Source organism: Lodderomyces beijingensis, assembly GCF_963989305.1.
Source record: "Lodderomyces beijingensis strain CBS 14171 genome assembly, chromosome: 2".
Taxonomy (NCBI): domain Eukaryota; kingdom Fungi; phylum Ascomycota; class Pichiomycetes; order Serinales; family Debaryomycetaceae; genus Lodderomyces; species Lodderomyces beijingensis.
In genome coordinates, this window is record NC_089971.1 from 768266 (window position 1) to 786604 (window position 18339).

The following is an 18339-nucleotide window of genomic DNA, read 5'->3' on the forward strand; positions in this document are numbered from 1 at the left end:
ACCTTGCATCTCAAAAAGAAAATAGAAGCAAAAACCAGAGAAACTTTGACGTCATGGTGTCGAAAGAGATGAACCGTTCTTTCATTCAAGCGGTAGATACGGCCACGCAAGTTTTTTTTATTTTGAAGATCCCACGTCCCGATAGATTTGCGTTTGTAGCAACGTAAAAACCTGTCAAAAAATTGTTCGCGAGCTAAATTTAGCTGTTGAGAGCACCCTCCCCCCCCTTCCCCCTTTTGCATAAAAGTCACTCCCTATTGTTCTTCTACCCGTTTCCGTACAAAATTTCCCACTAAGCCCCACGATGTCTTTCACTAATGTTGAACTTACTTATCTGACATGAGAGAAAACGCTCTTGACGTCACTGTGAGTTTTTTAATTTCAATTGTGCTGGAAGTGGTGTTTGTTTCAAAAACAAACCCTGGAGGCGGATATCGCAACTTTTGGAGATACATGCAAGTGAGTGATGCGATAGAGGCACTGGAATCGATACTGGAACTGGAACAATCCAGCGGGATTTTTCTTTTTTGCTTTTTTTAATTGACCAGAAAAGAAAGACAAAGTTCGGAACGAGTGTTGAGTTGTAACGAGCCAGAATGTGTGTGATCCTAGCGTGCATGAAGCGCGCAATTTCAAGTTTTGCGCTTTTCCTTGACCCCATGTGGCACAGCTGCCGCTGCTGTTCTTGTTGTGCATCACATGACCTGGCCTATGCAGGTGACAAAAACTAAGGAAAAAAAAAGATTGCGATTTTCTACGTTGGACTTGGCACTATGCGAGGAAGTGCGACATCTGCCAGTTGGGGTAACACTTCGTCAACTTCAACAGAGGAAATTCCAGGGTCGACTTTGACTCGGTCGCTCAATGAGATATATACCGGCGACGGCCAGAACGAAATGAAAAGAAAAGAAAACAAAAGTAGGAAAAGCTTGCTATCGTTTTGCACCATCAACATCGTTCTTGTCTCTTCTATTATGCTCACCATGTTCTTGTTAAAGTTTCTTTTCTATTTCCCTGAGTATCATTCGCCAGTCGTCCAGACAAATGTGGGAAATCAAGAAAAAGAATATGGATGTCTTCAAGCCTGTTAAAAGTGGATAGCAAATTGCAGTTTCGCGGATTTGGATCCATGGATGAACATCAAAGTTGAAGAATTTGCACCAACCTTGGCTTAAACGCAAGAGATGAAAATGCCGCTGATGTATCAACAGAAGAAAGTATTATCCTTGGAATCTACTCTACAAGCACGTCGCCTTGCCATTACTGATATATCTAAAGTAGCCAACTATCAGTGAACTTCTCGCAACGAAGGCAAAAACTATTTAGACTAAGAAAAAATACACATTCAGAAGCGCAAGTTTTATGGTGGTGAGTTTCAGCTCCAGGGGAGATTGACTTTCAACCTCTTGTTTGGAATGATTGGATTCTATTGACATCAAATCCTTTTCAAGAACCCAGAAATGAGTTTTAATTATTCTGGCAAACTTTGCATTGTGGATTTGAAAAGTGTTTCTTGAAGATGATGTTAGTAGTATTCTTCTTGAGATTTGTAAAGATTCTTGGCTATCTTCTTAAAACAGAGAACCCGGCCATTAAGAAGTTGAAGCGATGATCAAACTGAGCCAAGCGAAAGGAGGCATGTAAAAGGGAGTGGGGGTATCGTCAATATGGCAAGTTGGCCTCTAATTTTTTTTTTTCTTTTTTTTGTGCTGGTTCCTAAAATTTTGCAACCATTGTCGCGGCCAGATTGGGCAACTTTTATTTTGCAGCTTTCTCTAATTATGAATTAGATGCAATAATTAACACGAGCTATGTGAAACAACTCGTTAAAAGATCCTGAACGTTGAACGTTTTCACGTTGGATTGAAACACACCTCTTACTGGCACGGCTATCCCTTGTTTTTATAAAAATACACTCAATTTCCAGTTGAAAAATGCATACTCTGGTTTTTTTTTTATTTTATGTACTCTTTTTGAGACTCTTCCATATTCATACCAAGTTCCGCGACGATGCCTGAAATTGACCCTAATAGCTCAGGAAGCGTTGTAATCACCTACAACGTTCCCGGATACCCAGATCCAGCTGAAGTCCCGTTCCACCATATCGATGAGTTCCACATCCGGCAAATGCAAGGGGCCATGGTGCTTAGTGTCACCATTGGTGCATGTTCAATGTTGTTGATTTTCCTAATTGGCATTCTCTACATCAACCGCCAAAAGATGAAACGTTCGTTCCTTTTCTTGTTGAATATTGGAATCTTGTTAGCCACAATCTTTCGTTCTGCCTGTTACTTAAACTACTATACAAGCAACCTTGCCGGGATCAGCTATACCTTCACTGGCATCTACAACGATGAAAGTTTTGCAAGTTCCGATGCCGCCAACGGCTTCCTTACCATCATGTTTGTCTTGATTCAAACTTCCTTGTGCTATCAAATCTATGTCATGTTCAAGACCACCACCTTGAAATACTGGGGGTACGCCGCCTCGGCGTTGGCGGGATTGTTGTCGTTGACAACTCTCGGAACTCAAATCGCGAGATCAGTATTGGCACACCAAAATTTTGCATCTGCTACAAGTTCATCCAGCGTCTCGTTCACCGCGTCCTGGATGGATGTGCCAACGATTCTTTTCGCCGTGAGTGTCAACATCATGACCTTGTTGTTGCTTTTCAAATTGGGGTTGGCCATCAAAACCAGGAGATATTTAGGGTTAAAGCAGTTTGACGGGTTCCACATTCTCTTTATCATGTCGACGCAGACTTTGATCATCCCATCCATCTTGCTATTCATCCACTATTTCTCCTCCACCACGCAGTCGGCACCCATCTTGGTCAACATCGCCTACATGCTGGTGGTAATTTTCTTACCCATGAGCTCGTTGTGGGCCCAAACGGCAAACAATTCCCGAAGAATCGAGTCGACGCCTAGCTTGTCTTTCATCTCGAGAGAATCATCAAATAGCAGTGCTCAAGCCACCGTAACCAGCGGCCATTCGAAAATATCTAAACTCAACACCTTCAACTCCACCACCACCAGCCCCGTTACTTTAAAAGATGAGATATCGCTCATCGTGGAGAAGGAACACCAGCCAGTCTCGGGGCTCGATGCAGCTTTGCCCAAGGACTTGGAGAAGTTTCTAGCTGACGGGATAGACGAAGGCGAAGACGGAATGGTGGCCAGGGAAGTCACCATTTTGAAGAACTAAGAGAACCTCTTTTTACAGTGTACAAGTGTTGACATCAAATATGGGAATGATGTTGTCCGTGTGTGTGTGTTTTTTTCATGATTTCATTCTTCTTTGGAGTGGTTCCCTTCTCTCTCACTCCTCGCTCTGTTTCTTTCGATCGTGGGTATATTTTTTTTTTCAACAGTTCTGACTTGAATTCAAATGAGTCTGTTTATTGCTGCAATTTTGCTTGATTGATTTAATATACATATATATTCGTCACACTGTCAAGGGGACTCTCTTACTTGGAACGAAATGGTGGCTGAACCGGTGCAGGCAACAGTCCAGACTTTACAAAGCCTCCTCCATCAAACGACCGATTTCATCAATACCCAACTGGACAGGATCCAATCAAAATACCATGATCAAATTTTCTTTGAGCCTAAATCGAACCCCGTGATTCAAGTTCGCCCTAGAGTTCAGCAAGGGTTCATGTCGAGCTTATACCGGGTCATTTCAAAGAACAAGACGGCTATGATTTTAGGAATTGGACTTGGAATCGCCGGCGGCGTGTATTTCTTCATGAACTGGCCACGAGACTCGCATACACGGCGAAGGCGAGTCTCCAAACTTACAAACGGAGGAAGAACAGACGTGGTTCTTTTGATTGGCTCGCCAACGGAGCCATTGACGCGGGCCATTGCACTAGACTTCGACAAGCGTGGCTTCATTGTCTACTTGACCATCTTGGACAGCATCGATGCCAAATACATCTCGTCGCATCCCTTGTGCGAAGACATAAACTACCTTGATTTCACTCATGGCACGATTGAAGACAACTTGTTGCATTTCAAGCAGGTTATCAAAGCACCCGCGTATGCGTTCCCCGGAGCACATCCACACCGCTTACGTTTGAAAAGCATCATTTTTGCGCCGAGTTTGTTTTTTCCCATCGGTCCTATTGAGAATGTGGGCGTCAATACTTGGCAGAAACTATCGGACCGATTCATGATGTATTTGAAATTGCTTTCAGGCGGCCTCATTCAGCTCGTTCGCTCGCAGGCCGTCAGGGTGATCTCGATTTGTCCAAACAATTTAAGCGCGTTGAACGTGGCGTACAACGGACCCGAATCGGTTTTCCAAAACCAATTGAAATCGCTATTTACCGTGCTAAGTAAAGAGTTGAAGCAGCATGGGGTGTTTGTCACGCAGGTGAAACTTGGCAATGTGTGTCTTTCTCATCAGAAATTGGGATCCAACTCCAGGATAGAAAGTTTGGTCAACACAGAGGTTAGGGCGTGGACCTCGGAAATGAGAGAGCTCTACTCCTCCGATTTCGTCAGGTCCCAGTATGTCAGCAATAGAGTCAAGGGAAGTGGCGGACACGGGAAACCAGCAAAGGAACTCTTTCATCTATTGTACGATCTTACCTATAGCAAGCGACCTCCCACCATAGCATATTGCGGGAAAGGAGCACGATGGTATGAGTACATTGCCAGGGGGCTTCCGCACTCGTGGATAACGTTTCTTTTCTGACTTCCCGTCACTGTTGATGGTGATGATCAAGACCATATATTGATCTGATTCTAGAAGGTCGTGTAAATACCTATAAAACAGAACATCTCGAGAACCATAGCTTGAAGATTTTGAAAAAAAAATTATCGCCACTCTTGTCTTCTCATTTCTTCTTCTTCTTCTTCTTCTTCTTCTTTTCTTCTTCTTCACGTCCTTAGTCAAAGAATTATCGTCGAAGCTTACGCAAGGACATATAGATATATATGTCATCAAGTGCTTTGGGGAAAGTCTCCTGTCGCTATAGCGGAAACGCGATAGAATATCGTCAATTCTATCAACACAGATCACGCCAGCCTAAAGGGAGACTCAGGTCAACCAGGGGTTTTTAAATAATTGGGAAAGGGAGGAGGGGCTTTTTTTTGTATTCTGAACAGTAACTTTTGCACGCTGTCTATCAGTTGGTGGAGCCGGCCTTCATGAAGAACCCGGTCCATGCGGAATTCAGATCATACACGGCGACCAAAGAAAAAAAACTAGTCAGATTAGCTCTTGGGGAATACATTTGGAAGCTTGGAATGGGAGGAACAGTCGGCCGGTCATTGGCTTTTTCAAAGTCGGGATGTCTTCCCCATTGTCTCACACAGGGAGAAACTTTACTACTCGATTCTCGAGCAATAGTCTGCCTTGACTGCTGTCTTTTTCCCCCTTTTTCAAAGAGGGAAAAAGCTCTGGTACTGCACTCTTTACACTTTTTTAGTAGGTGTGTTTGTGTGTGAGCATGGGCGTGACTCTTGATGGAGAAGTAGGTCACACTGAGTCGATTCCTCCCTGGCAATTCTCGTTTCCAATTGGGTGTATTTGCCGGCTAGTTTGCTAGTTTATCGGGCACCAGTTGAAGATCAATTTACGCTGCTCAATTTTACATCACGAAACTCTGAAAGTCGTTCCAAAAAATCTCAATGGCCCGTCTTTTGGAAACCCACCAGGGTTTGTTGTCAAAAAAAAGGCGCGCTTGGCATTTAAAAGTGATCATTACATGTGTGTTTCAAGGTTTCCCATTGAGAGTATTTAACTCCTCGATGGATGTACACTACGTGCTCGACACCGGGGCTTTTGGTGTCCTATACGAAAGTCATGATAATTGGTTGAAACTTTTCGATCAACAGAATGGAGCTTACTTTGCACTAAGGACGTCACCTTTTTTTTTTTTTCCCAAACCCGGGGTTTGTTTTAGAAACTTCATTGCGCTTTCGTCGGCGCCGGGTTTTTTTTCATTTCCTGCTTCTCTCATTTTTGTCCATGCTGCAAATAGTTGGCTCAACTTCCGGTGAGGTTGTTCATTATTTTACCGTCTCAAACACATGGTATCAGTCATCGAGCCACGTTTTTTACAAATTTTGTGGAGCTGAAGACTTGTTTTTTTCTACTGATGAAATATCCAAGCAAACATAGAGTCAAGCTCTGAGCATACTTTTGGTATTCACTGTCTGGAAAGATGACAGGTTTTCAAAAGGTGAAGAGATTTGCAAATAATTCTGATAAAAATTTTTTAAAAAAAACAACAGGATTTCAGCTCCCAAAATTTTATTATTCATGCGTCCGTGACATCATCACGTGTGTTGAAACATTAAATAGTGAATTATGACAAGTATGAAAGGGGTGGAAGGCTATAGACACATATATATATGAATACGTATGTGGAAGGGAAGAGAGGGAGGTGCACTGGTGAAGGTGTGGGGGATGAGAAAAAAAAATTAACATGTAAGTTCACTCTATTTTCCAATGGCTCGTGAGACTGTTTCCACCACCAGACGAGCTTTCGTTGTTCAGGAGCTCAGCAACGTAGAGAATCAAGGTGGTGCCCATGTTGACCCAGTTCCAGAACTTCCACGGATGGACAATGACTGATGTCGACGAGGCGGAGGGGCTACCCCACAACGGCCATAATTGTAGCTCAGTGCCCAATTCGCCCGAGTACGACAACATCAAGTGGGTGTAGACCGCGATGATTAAACAGGGCGAGTAAGCGTAGATGAGCCGTATTATCGCGGATGGCGGTTGGTGGTGTGGTGGTTTGAGATGGAATGGTTTTCTCTTGTGCGCAACGTGTTTCCTGTCATTGACACTGGAGTCGTTGGCCTCGCCAAGCATTTGATGAAGCGAGGAGCTCGACGTTTGTCGAGATCGCGGTTGCGGTGTCTTTGGCGGCGTGACACTGGGGTACGACACCGATTGGTACAAGGAAGGGATGATCTTTGTTGCTGCGTAAAACACCCCGATGCGATAAGCGAGGTTCAACAAGAGCGCCAACGTCAAGTTCTGTATTGCCATCACAAGAAACTCCCAGACACCCTTGAATGAGGACGGCAACGTTGACGCCAAAAAGGGCACCACCTCGGAGATGGGGTTCAATATCGAAGGGGCGAATTTGGGGATCTCCTTTCTGACATTTTGTGTTGCCAGCGTCAAGAGGTCAGCCAAGGCCTGCGAGGCATCTTCCGACAATATGGGGAAAGTCTCATAGATGCACCGGACAATGTACGCGAAAAGCAACAGGGACTCAATCATGGAGCCTTTACCGCTAACGATACCAAACAAGCCCAATCCAATCGTCAACGTAAGCAAGGAGCCCAACAACGATGCGCTGAGGATATCAATCGTGAAGGGAAACACGTAGATTCTGTACAAAAAGTAGAATGCTGCCGTGTCGACAAGGGCGCTGCTGACCAACGAGATGATTAACCACGAGTCGGACTTGTACCTAGTCAACCAATTGACAGTTTGTCCGATGGCCTGAATCAACAACAACGAGCAGAACCCTTCCAAGATGGTGAACACGGGGGTGGCATTGATCAACAAAAGCTTCCACACGGAAACTATGCTCCACGCAGGGTCCGATGTTTGGTTCTGGCGATGGTAGCTTAGGAAATAAGTCAACAAGCTCGGGATGAAAAAATGCTGGCTATAGTAGATGGTGGAGACCCATTTGAAGTACTTGGTCCTCCTAAATGACAATCTCACCGTGGTCAAGATGAAATAAATAACAAGCGCCGTCAACGAGAACGCTAGACCGCAGTTGACTCCGCCAACATCAAATGCAAGGGGGATGGTGAGGATGATTAGCCCCAAGTAGAGTGACGAAAATAAAGCACTGATCGATTGTAGCACTGGGTTAATATAAGTAGACAACATTCAACCGGGGGATGCGTTGCATTTGTTTTTGTCAACCAGTAAGTGAGGTTCGTTCGTCTTCCTTGGAGAGGAGGAGGAGGGTGGGGGGGTATAATTCCGCTATTCGTGGTCTAGCTTCTTATGGTTGAAGGTTCTTTGGGGAGGAATTTTCCTTTTTTTGATTTAATTTTTGAAATTGCAATGTGGCGTTGTTCGTAAATGCCTCTGGGGTGTTGATAGCGTGGAAAGCTCTATTTTCGCAGATCAAATTTTTTTTTGCTAGTGCTGTTCTGTTTCAATTATATGGTGCAATAGTATCTTCACTACTCGTGCTGTTGAAAAGGGAGCACGGCACCAGCTTGTTTGAGGTTGGTTGTATCGCTTACGGGCGGCCAAAGACTTACAAGGGAATAGCGCCGGAGTTTGGGGGTTCTATCTACGAGTTTACTTGGAGGAGAGGGAGGAACTTTCGCTCGAGAATTGCAAGTAGCATTGGACCGGCTAGACCTAGGCGTTATGGTACCAACAGGTTCAAGACTAGACTCGCCAGCTTCACACCTCCCCACTGGTTATCAATCGAGTGCGTGCTCCTTTTAGAGTGATTCTTTCTATTAACAGGGGTTCCGTTTCTCATTTGATTTCTTTGTGTTTCAAGTCATTTACTAGTCTGTTTCATTATCATTTCGTACAAAATCCCTTCAAATATGTTTTCATTTCGTCTTCAGTTTTGCCCTCGTGTGACATGTTGAACCCATCAAGGTACCGAATTAACTCAAACTTCTGGAGCCCCTCCACGTCTTTGTATCTTGTGATCGGCGGCAACCCATATTCTTCTGGTATAGCGCCGTCGGGAAAAGTCACGGACGACCTTCGTGAATGTAGCGGGGCCTTGTCCTTGTCCTTGGTCTTTCTGCTCAAATTGGATGGAGACAAACTCAAATCTCGTCGTCTATTGGTGTCTAGTGGTGGTGGTGTTGATCCGTGGTGTGCATCGTTTATGCAATGGGGCTCCCGTGCTCCCATTTCCTTCAATTTCACCCGAATATGTAGTCCTATCTTTTGGAATATCGTCATTGATTTTCCTATACCCTTCCTTTTTTTTTTAATTCACAGCGAATGACTGTCCATGGTCCAAAGTCGGTTTACCCTTCAGTTGATCCTCTTGATGAGCGAGTCCCAGAGTCAGCAACTGGCAACTGGCAGGGTATATATTTAAACACTCAAGAGTCCCTCCTCTGCACCCTGAAAGCTAACAAGCAAAGAAGAAGAAGAAGAAGTAAAAACAAAAAAAAGCAAGCTCATTCAATATTTTTTTCCAGACCATGTTTCAAAGAAGTGTGCAAAAGAAGAGAAGATCGTATAAATGTATTCTTGAACAACTGTGAGTGTGGGATGACACTGACACTCTATAGCAATCATAGAAGCGGGGGCATCGCATGGCACATAGATTAGACAACTGCGTGTGTATCGAAAAAGCTCATCTCCTCCACCGGCGCTCTCAAAGGGGAGGGGGGTTTCTCGCGGATGAACAACCACCGTTTCTGAACGAGCCAAACCACATCTGGGCCGAGTCTAGATCCAGACCTGTCAAGATCTACACCAAGTCTGCTGCTGCTGCTGTTGTTGTGGTTTGTTTTTGGCGGCGATGCAGGTGCGATTGCGGAAAGAGATGACCCTGTGTCATCACAACAACAGTTTATCAAACAATAAGGTGGGCCCCCGTTTGACTATCGGACTGGGAGGTGAAAAAGTTCAACTAGGCGGAAAAAGCTGGTGGTGGAATTCAACCAGCACATCCTTAGATATAACTGTGTATGTGGATGTAGCAGATCTGTAGGGGATCCGCGGTCTAGAATTGCGAGCCGATAGATAGAACCAAAAACCATTTATCACCGAAAAGATTTTCGATTTCGTCGACTTGTACACCCCACCAAGAGGCGAAGAAGGGGGAAGGAGAGAGAAGGAGGGAAGAAAGGGGGAAGAAGAGAGAAGGAGGGGAGGAAAGGGGGACATTGGTCTCTGTTGAGGCATTCCAACATGCACTGGCAGTGAACTCGGCTGAAACCGTTGTTATTCAGAAGCGAGCATCACCTCGTAAACACAGATCCTCTATATCAGCATGTCAGCATGCAGCTTGCAAATTTTTGCCAGCAATAGCCAGTGCAACATAAAAAACAGGTAAATTACGCGGCTTTGAGAACCCACCACGATCCCCCGCCATTCCCTGACCTCATCACTGTTATATAAATAGACTTGAATATATTTGCTACTCTCGCGATAGTAGACCCCTGGCAGTGGGAAAAACGCACCAAGTCTGGCTCAATTTGAAAATTCAAGGTGTCGAGATGGCAAGCTTGCCGATATACCCGCGCTCGGCCACTATACATCTGGCGCAGACCCTTGGTCACGTGCCTCTTGGTCACGTGCCGATACCGACACCTATCTGGTCTCTCGATGGTATAATAAGACCAGATCAATTATGGTTCTAGAGACAGCCTGGACGGACTTACTCGAATCGTGACTTTTAAAAGGGCCCTTGCCCCCTCGTCAGAAAAAACGAAAAAAGGGTCTCAACAAGAAAGGGCGGGCACCAAGCATCCTTGAAAAATTGGTTTTAGCGCGAGCCCAGTGGTGAAACTATCTTTACACTTGCCCTTCTGCCCTCATAGGAGAAAATCGTTTTTGTTGCTGTCTTTTGCTCTTGGTAGGTTTCGGCAACGCGGGATGCCCCCACTCGGGTGGAAGTCAAAGGGTAAACAACCAGCTGATTTTCTTGCATATTCCCTAGAACCGGGACTTTTCCATCGGGTATGTGTGCGTGTTAGGGGGGGGGGGAGAGAGAAAGGGGATCCTCCAATATTTTATTTCGCAGCCACAAGAATAGTTGACTACATCCCACGTGACTATGCCGGCCTTTGCTTTTACCCGTTTATTGGCAAATACCGCGATGTCAGCCTAACTGACGTGCTCACATGGAAAAGTACAAAGTTCTTTCTTCCATCGACCGGCCGTTGTAAGACGTTGGTATTTTTTAAAGTCGGGGGGGGGGGGAGTTTAACGGTTTGTCTAAACTTGAAAGCAAAAAAAAAAGTCCAAGTCCAAGAGTTGCAATTGTAAATCCCCACGATGAGAACTTTGATATGGGAAGTAAAGTTGAGACAAATAGGAGGGGTAGTTGTGCTTCTGCCTTCCTGGAAGCGATTACAAGCGCAGATAACCGTATTGCAAATACGCATGTAATTAAAAGCCCATCCTCGAGCCACACATTTATTTTTCACTCAGTTTTTTTGTTTTATTTTTTTGCAGTATCCACTTCCCACAACTCCCATCGCTAAGATCTACTCCTTTGCGAGCTCCGGGTATTGACGAAGTAAAGGCGATAGGAAGATGCATATATAGATCTGATATTTCCTTACGGTAGACAAGATGAGCTCGGTGTAAACATCAGTAAATATTTCATCTTTTTTGCTTGACCACTTGTGACCATGTCTACCCCTTTGCAAAGACTCAAATGGGGGTTTCTTCCCGTGCGTCGAGTAGTCGATGAAGACGAAAATGGCCAATTTATACCGCAGCCAAGTGAGTCCCTTGACATTGACAACGGGTCAGGCCCCGAGTCATTCCAAGTCGATGCCAAATCTGAGTCATCGCAAATCATCGCTTCCAAAGAAGTCGAGCTCGACAGTTCCCCAGATGCATCCACCACATCTTCATCAGCGCTCGAATATCGAGACGAAGCAAATCGTCCCTGGTGGAAGTTCTTTGACGAGTACGAATACCGGGTCAATCGACACACAAAGCACGCGCGCAAATGGTACCATTGGTTCCACGACGACGATACACCAGAGGAACGCCGCGTGATCCTCAAGATTGACCTCTTGTTGACTTTGTACTCGATCATGGCGTACTGGGTCAAGTATCTCGACCAGACAAACTTGACCAACGCATACATTGGCGGCTTGAAAGAAGGGATCAACATGCAAGGCAACGACCTTGTCAACACGCAAGTGATATTCAGTGTCGGCAACATTGTGTTCCAGTTGCCGTTCATGTACGTCTTGTACGCGATGCCGCTCAACTATGTCTTGCCCACGCTCGATATCTGCTGGTCGATCGTGACGGTGTGTTTGTCGCAGGTTACAAATGTAGCTGAGTTGAAGGCGTTGCGGTTTCTCGTTGGCGCGTTCGAGGCGCCGAGCTATATTGCGTACCATGCCTTGTTTGCCTCGTGGTTCCGAGGAAGCACGGGCGAGATCTCGCGGAGGGCTGGTTTCTATTATTTGGGGCAGTATTTGGGCATCTTGACGAGCGGGTTGTTGTCTGGTGCCATCGAGAGGAACTTGGGCGGCAAAGCTGGACATGAACCATGGCAATGGATTTTTATCGTTGATGGGATCATTAGCATTGCCGTTGGTATCATTGGTTATTACATGATCCCCGGCACACCTCAAGATTGCTATAGTATTTTCTTGAGTGATGACGAGATTAGAATCGCGAGACGCAGAATGCAAAAGGATCAAAAGGATTACAAACCAAGAGAAAATGTCGTCAAGTATTTCTTCGACCCCAAGATATGGAAACAGATCTTTACCAGCTGGCACTTTTACGTTCTCGGATTATGGAACATTTTCTGCTGGAACAACTCCAACGGTTCCTCCGGCGCATATGCGCTTTGGTTACAGTCACTCAAGAACGACCAAGGCCAACCGAGGTTCAACCCGGGCCAACTACAAGATTACACCGCGCTCACGCCAGCACTAGGCCTCATATGGTTGATCTTGACGTGCTGTTTTGCCGACTTGTTCAATTCGAGATGGGGCGCCATCTTATTTTCCCAGGTGTTCAACGTCTTGGGCAACGTTTTGCTCGCGGTGTGGAACATTCCCGAGGGGGGCAAATGGTTTGCGTGGTGCTTGCAATATTTCGGCTGGGCCATGGCCCCCGTGTTGTATTCGTGGCAAGGGGACATTTGCCGGAAGGATATCCGGGAGCGACAAGTGGTTTTGGTCTCGATGAATATATTGGCGCAGCAGTCCACTGCATGGATCGCTGTCTTGGTGTGGAAAACAGTGGAAAGCCCGCGCTTCTTGAAAGGTTACAGCTTCACTGCGTCGAGCGGGGTCGCCTTGAGCATATGGACACTCGTGGTGCTTTGGTTTTACAAGCGTCAAGAAAAACAAGGCGCTAGGGAAAACGGCATTGTCATTTACAACTCTGCCAAAGGTGAAACTGCTGATGACATGGAAAAAAATTACAGTCAATAAAACACCCAAGGTGTAATACTTGTACAAATAAAATCAACAAAAGACAATTGAATACATTTTTTGTTCTTTTTTTGTATATTTTTTCAACAAATTAAAATATTCTAACGAATTAAATAAAAAACCCAACGTGCTCTCACTCTCTTGCTCTCTCAGATTAAAAAAAAAAAGAACTATTCTGAATCGTGTTTGTAAAATTATGAAAAATGAAGAATTGAAATGAAAAAGAAAAGATCAAACATGACGAGTTTGCCCAAAAATGTGTGTGTGTGTGTTACTTGTGGGTAGTAGGAAGGTGGGTATGCTGATGGGAAGGTAAAACTGATCTACATAGTGCCTTCATCTTGTATGCCCAAATTGAACCATGGATGATTGAGTGCTTCTAGCGCACTGATCCTGTTTTCAGGATTGATTATAAACAACTGCTTCAACAAGTCGATGAAAAACCACCAAAATGTAAAATTGCCAAAATTTATCAAGTGCTTGTTCCTTTCAAAGTTCTGGTTCAACGTGTAGTCCAAATCAATGTGGAGCCCGATTCTTGAACTTATAAACAAGTCGATTCGCAGCAATTCATTGACAGAATTGACAAATTTTTGCGGCGTGGATAGTGTGGGGAACCTTAGCGTCAACGAGTGAGCCAAAGTCTTTTCGTCGTCAAAGATCACGTCATCTTCAGAATCGTCATCGTCATCATCATCATCATCTTCTTCTTCTTCTGTAGTTGAACATGACGCTGTTGTTGATGATTTATCATAACCACCAAGATTCTCGTCATCAGACGTTTCAATGATAAATTCATTAGTGAAATACTCCAAGCCACATTCATTTTCCTTGATTTTGGACAATTTCACCATCTCCTTGTCGATTCTATAACCGCATATTTTTTCAATCATGGCCAAATGCTCCAAATTGTCATGCGTTTTGAAAAGTGGCTCGCCAATAATCAATTCCACCAAGATGCAACCAATCGACCACATATCGCATGGATACGACCATCCAGTGCCCAAGACAATCTCGGGGGCACGATAATGGCGCGTTGAGACAATCAGCGAATGGTATTCATCATTAAATATGGCACTGCCGAAATCGATAACCTGTATCAATGGATTCTTGAGAACTTTAGAAGTCTTGGGAACCCGTTTAGATGAACCATTGGCGTTGGGGATCTTTGTAAATGCAGTTATCGTTGTTGATGTGTGAAGTGCCTTTTTGCTAAATGAGTCATCATGCAAAAGGATATTTTCCGGTTTCAAATCGGTGTGGATTAGATTCAAATCATGGAGAAACGTGACTGATCGAATCAACTGCTTGGATATGGCCTGTATGTGGCTTCCGGGAAATGGGATAAACTTGTTGTGTTCCAAGAAATCGTACAATGAAATCTTGAGCAAATCGGTTACAATGCAAATGTGGCCGCGATAATCAAAGCATTCTCGCAAATGAATACAGTGGTTCTTGTTGGAGTTGTCAAATTTCTTCAAAGTTGATAGTATTCGCAATTCGATTTTGGCGGCATCGCGGTATTTTTGAATATTTCGAATGATTTTGATTGCAACATGTTCTCGGTTGACCTTGTCGTAGCATTGAACAACCTTGCCAAATGTTCCTTGCCCTAGCAATTTGATGATGACAAACCTGTTGGCAAAAGGTTCGTTAACCTTGATGATATAGTGTCCGTTATCGTCATCACACGGTGGCAAGTTGTTTTGATGGGGAATAATGTTGGTTTTAATGTTGCCCAATTTGGGTGTTTGTAGAATGTAGTTATTGGGCAACTTGTGGTAAAAACACTTGACCTGGGGCAACTGCGGTAAGGAGCTTGTTCTTTGCTTTTTCATCTTGGTATTGAGTGCATTGTTACCATTGGGGAAGTAATTGTCGCCTTCTTCGCCAACTTCAGCAACTTCGATTTTGTTTACATTGAACAATTTATAGGCTGCAGCAGCATCTCGATTGATCAAAATGGAATCGCTGTTGTTTCTTTTACTCTTTGGCACAAGGTCTCTTTCTTCAATGATGATGATATCATCATCTTCGTCGTAATCAGCTCCTTCTCTTCTTTCTGGTATAACTCCCGCTCCGACACCATTTCTCTCGCCTTCTCCTCCGTCATCATCAATGTCATCGTTGTCATCATCATCGTCAATGACAAAAGTTTCAGCCCCATCGTCGTCGTCTTCGTCATCTAACAAAACATCGCTTTCCTCGACCGATAAAAACGGATTATTGAACTTCGATTTTTTAGCAAAAGTTGAAATCGCACCTGGAAACTCTGAATTCGAGTCTTCTTCCTCAATTATAGTGGAGGAAGTGTTGTTGCCGCTACTACTGCTGCTGCTACTACTAGTGGTGGTGGTGGCAGGATTTCTATCTTGGAACGGATGTAAAAACAGACTATTCTGGTGAAAAGTACTTTGATAGAAATGCTGGCTCGGCGGATGAATGTAGTGGGGTTGGTTTAGCAGTTGCTGCTGCTGCTGAAGCTGAAGGTGTTGCTGGTGCTGGTGCTGGTGCTGGTGTTGCTGGTGTTGCTGCATCAGCTGCTGCATCAGCTGGGCATCCGATTGAAGTTGCTGCTGGTGGTGATGATAGTCATTGATGGCAGAAGTCGAGTCGGAAGTTGTGAAATTCTCACTGTAACCTCTTGGTCTCTTGCGATTAGTCAAGAGTGACATCTTGCTCTGATTTGGGGTTAATCACTCCCTAGACCTTTTCGTGTTTTGTTCTTTTTGACAAAAGTGCGGTTTATACCCCGTATAGCTAGCTATATTACCTGTATATGAGCCCGAGCTGGATATAGATAGAAAATGATTTATAAAGACCTTGGGTGGTGGAAAGTTTTGGTAGGGTATACCAAGTAGCTGCAGCTGTAGTGGCAGATATCGCTCGTGGTTCTTGTTTCTGGTCTTCTTCGTTGTTGTCTCTGTCTTCTTCTGGTGAGACTAAGGAACCGATTGACTAGCTCCGAGGGTGTGCGTATGCCTATGTGTATGCCTATGTGTAAGCGTATGTGTCTGGTCTTGTTCTTTATCTCTGTGTCTCCTCCTTATGCGTGTGGTTTAAGTAAACTCTGGTGGTAGGCAATTTTGTGGATTTCTCTCCCGTTTGCTCCTTCTTTTTTTCTTTGTTCAGCGCTTGTCACGTGCACACACTACCCCCAGCAACAAACAGCGCAGTATATCCTAGAGAAAGAGAGTGGCAGAGACAGAGGGCAGCAGCAGTGGCAGTGGGGGGGGGGGGGGGGGGTATACACGCAGTACTATTCTGCATTCGAGTCATCTACAGTCGCATCTGATGATTGCTGTGCTTTTACTTTGACTGGGTATCTGCTGAGTGGGGACGGGGCGTGGGCTAGCTCTACAGTGTGGAGTGGTGGCAGTGAGGGTGGTAAGTTGGTGGTGGGTGAACTATGTATGTTTGGATCCTGAGGGGGGGGGGGGGAAGAGATAAAGTGAGACGAGCACGTGCCCACTTTCTTTCCACCATGTGGCTTGCTTCTGGATCGTGATGAACGGATACATCTTCTCTACAGATCTCTCCTTGTTGTTGTTTTTTTTTTTTTTTTTGATATGGCAAGTCTCTAGGGGAGACCCAACCGGATGTGTTCAAGTCTTTCCAAGCAAAAGAGATGTTTCTCTCAGCTTCTTTAAATGGCATATGTCAACTCAGGTCAACTTGAACCGAAAACACCTTTTCAAGAGTTTTTCAAAGAGCAAGCGTTGGCCAATGACAAGGCACTTCGTCTAACAGGAATGTAGTCATCCACACGGGATAAAAAAAATAAAAAGAAACCAAAACGTGCCAGAGGTTTAAAAGAAAATGTGCTTTGCTTATGAACCCACAGAGACACAGAGGGAGGGTTGCGGTGGAGGCAGAGAGGGCCCCGAGATTGGTGGTGACCTTCAATATTATTCTGTGTGTTCCTCCGCTGAGATTATTATCACTATCCCGAGGGTACCAGAAACTCAATGGGCCAAAAGTGTTGTTTCTCTCACTCCCTAGTGCGTCTTTTTGCATTTTTAACTTCGTTTGCTCTCTCCAACCACCAGGGCTATTCGCTTGCTAGGGTGTAGAAAAAAAGAAGTAGAAAGCAAAAGGAAGGATCCTTGTTCATCTAATGGTCAGCCGCGTATGGTTAAAGTTCAAAAATTGTCTGTTGTCCTTTCTTGTCTTCTTTTTCCGACACCTGTGTCTTTGCGATCAGGTGGTCTGAGCACCCGCAAGGGCTAGAAACCCCTCTATATCCCTTGACCCTCAACGCACAGGCGATGGTGGTTGAACCCAAGAATCAAGAACCGGAAACAGAGAAACAGAGCCGGAGTTTCTCCATTGACAAAAAGCAGGAGCTCGCCAGTTGAGATCGCTAGGACCAAAAAAAAAAAAAAAAAAAAAAGGAAAACCAACGAGGACTCTGATTGCGGTTCTCATGTTCCTTTGGAGAAGCTTTAACTGTTACGCTCTAGACTTCTCTTGGCTTTGATCGCTTTCTAGCAGCAAAAAGATAAAATGCGCCATCGTGCACGAGACGTACCTCTGGCTTATAAAGGGGTAGAGGGAGAGGAGGGGGGCATTTCAGCACCTTCACTGCACTGTTATACTTCTGTCAACCAGTGTGTTTGTACTCTGAGACCAAAAATGTTAACAATTTTTTTTCCAACTTGTGCAGAAAGATACAGCAATTATATCCGAGCCCTCGCTAGCATTGCATCCTTTTTTTTTTTTTGACACATTGTACAAGTATCCCATCTATGTATGAATGTATATGTGATCACCAGTTTACAGTGTTGGGTCTTTACCAAATGGTTTTGAATTGAGCAATAGAAAAATGTCCAGTTGTGTGACTCCTCCACTCGAGACCCAACTCCAAATACAACATGGATCAACACCCTTTCAAGGTGAATCAAGGAACCTCTTTTTTTTTTTCTTTGAAGCTCAATTCTACAATTTTAGGCCCCCCCTTGAAAAAAGTCTCTTCTGCATCAAGACAGATTTATGGTGATATACACTTCAACTTAAGTGGCCTAAAGCTTGTTAGAGTTGATCCAGTTGAAAACGTAGCTGGTGGTGGCAGTAGTGGTGGTAATGATGATGGACTTGTCTGTTCCCAACTGGCTCTGGGGAACAACATTACACACCGTTAAGTGTCTAGCGCAAGGCCAATGCGGCTCAAACTGAGCTATCCCATGATATAACCAAATTTGAGGAAAGTAGGAGGGGTTAA

General features: G+C 44.6%; 6 protein-coding genes across 6 annotated transcripts; 3 read left to right on the forward strand and 3 right to left on the reverse strand. All coding sequences in view use genetic code 12, as the record gives it.

The window, feature by feature from the left end:
* Window positions 1-2010: 2010 nt before the first annotated feature.
* LODBEIA_P14900 (uncharacterized protein) lies at window positions 2011-3207 on the forward strand (the record flags this gene model as incomplete). Its single annotated transcript, XM_066971384.1, has 1 exon — window positions 2011-3207. The coding sequence occupies one exon, from the start codon at window positions 2011-2013 to the stop codon at window positions 3205-3207; it is 1197 nt and encodes a 398-aa protein (XP_066828428.1).
* Window positions 3208-3483: 276 nt separating this feature from the next.
* On the forward strand, window positions 3484-4704 carry LODBEIA_P14910 (uncharacterized protein; the record flags this gene model as incomplete). Its single annotated transcript, XM_066971385.1, has 1 exon — window positions 3484-4704. One exon carries the CDS (start codon window positions 3484-3486, stop codon window positions 4702-4704), a length of 1221 nt encoding a protein of 406 aa, XP_066828429.1.
* Window positions 4705-6450: 1746 nt separating this feature from the next.
* LODBEIA_P14920 (uncharacterized protein) lies at window positions 6451-7875 on the reverse strand (the record flags this gene model as incomplete). The annotated part of the gene is made up of 1 exon (XM_066971386.1): window positions 6451-7875. One exon carries the CDS (start codon window positions 7873-7875, stop codon window positions 6451-6453), a length of 1425 nt encoding a protein of 474 aa, XP_066828430.1.
* A 657-nt stretch (window positions 7876-8532) lies between these two features.
* On the reverse strand, window positions 8533-8928 carry LODBEIA_P14930 (uncharacterized protein; the record flags this gene model as incomplete). Its single annotated transcript, XM_066971387.1, has 1 exon — window positions 8533-8928. One exon carries the CDS (start codon window positions 8926-8928, stop codon window positions 8533-8535), a length of 396 nt encoding a protein of 131 aa, XP_066828431.1.
* Window positions 8929-11339: 2411 nt separating this feature from the next.
* On the forward strand, window positions 11340-13118 carry LODBEIA_P14940 (uncharacterized protein; the record flags this gene model as incomplete). The annotated part of the gene is made up of 1 exon (XM_066971388.1): window positions 11340-13118. The coding sequence occupies one exon, from the start codon at window positions 11340-11342 to the stop codon at window positions 13116-13118; it is 1779 nt and encodes a 592-aa protein (XP_066828432.1).
* A 323-nt stretch (window positions 13119-13441) lies between these two features.
* LODBEIA_P14950 (uncharacterized protein) lies at window positions 13442-15793 on the reverse strand (the record flags this gene model as incomplete). Its single annotated transcript, XM_066971389.1, has 1 exon — window positions 13442-15793. One exon carries the CDS (start codon window positions 15791-15793, stop codon window positions 13442-13444), a length of 2352 nt encoding a protein of 783 aa, XP_066828433.1.
* Between the last annotated feature and the right edge of the window lie 2546 nt (window positions 15794-18339).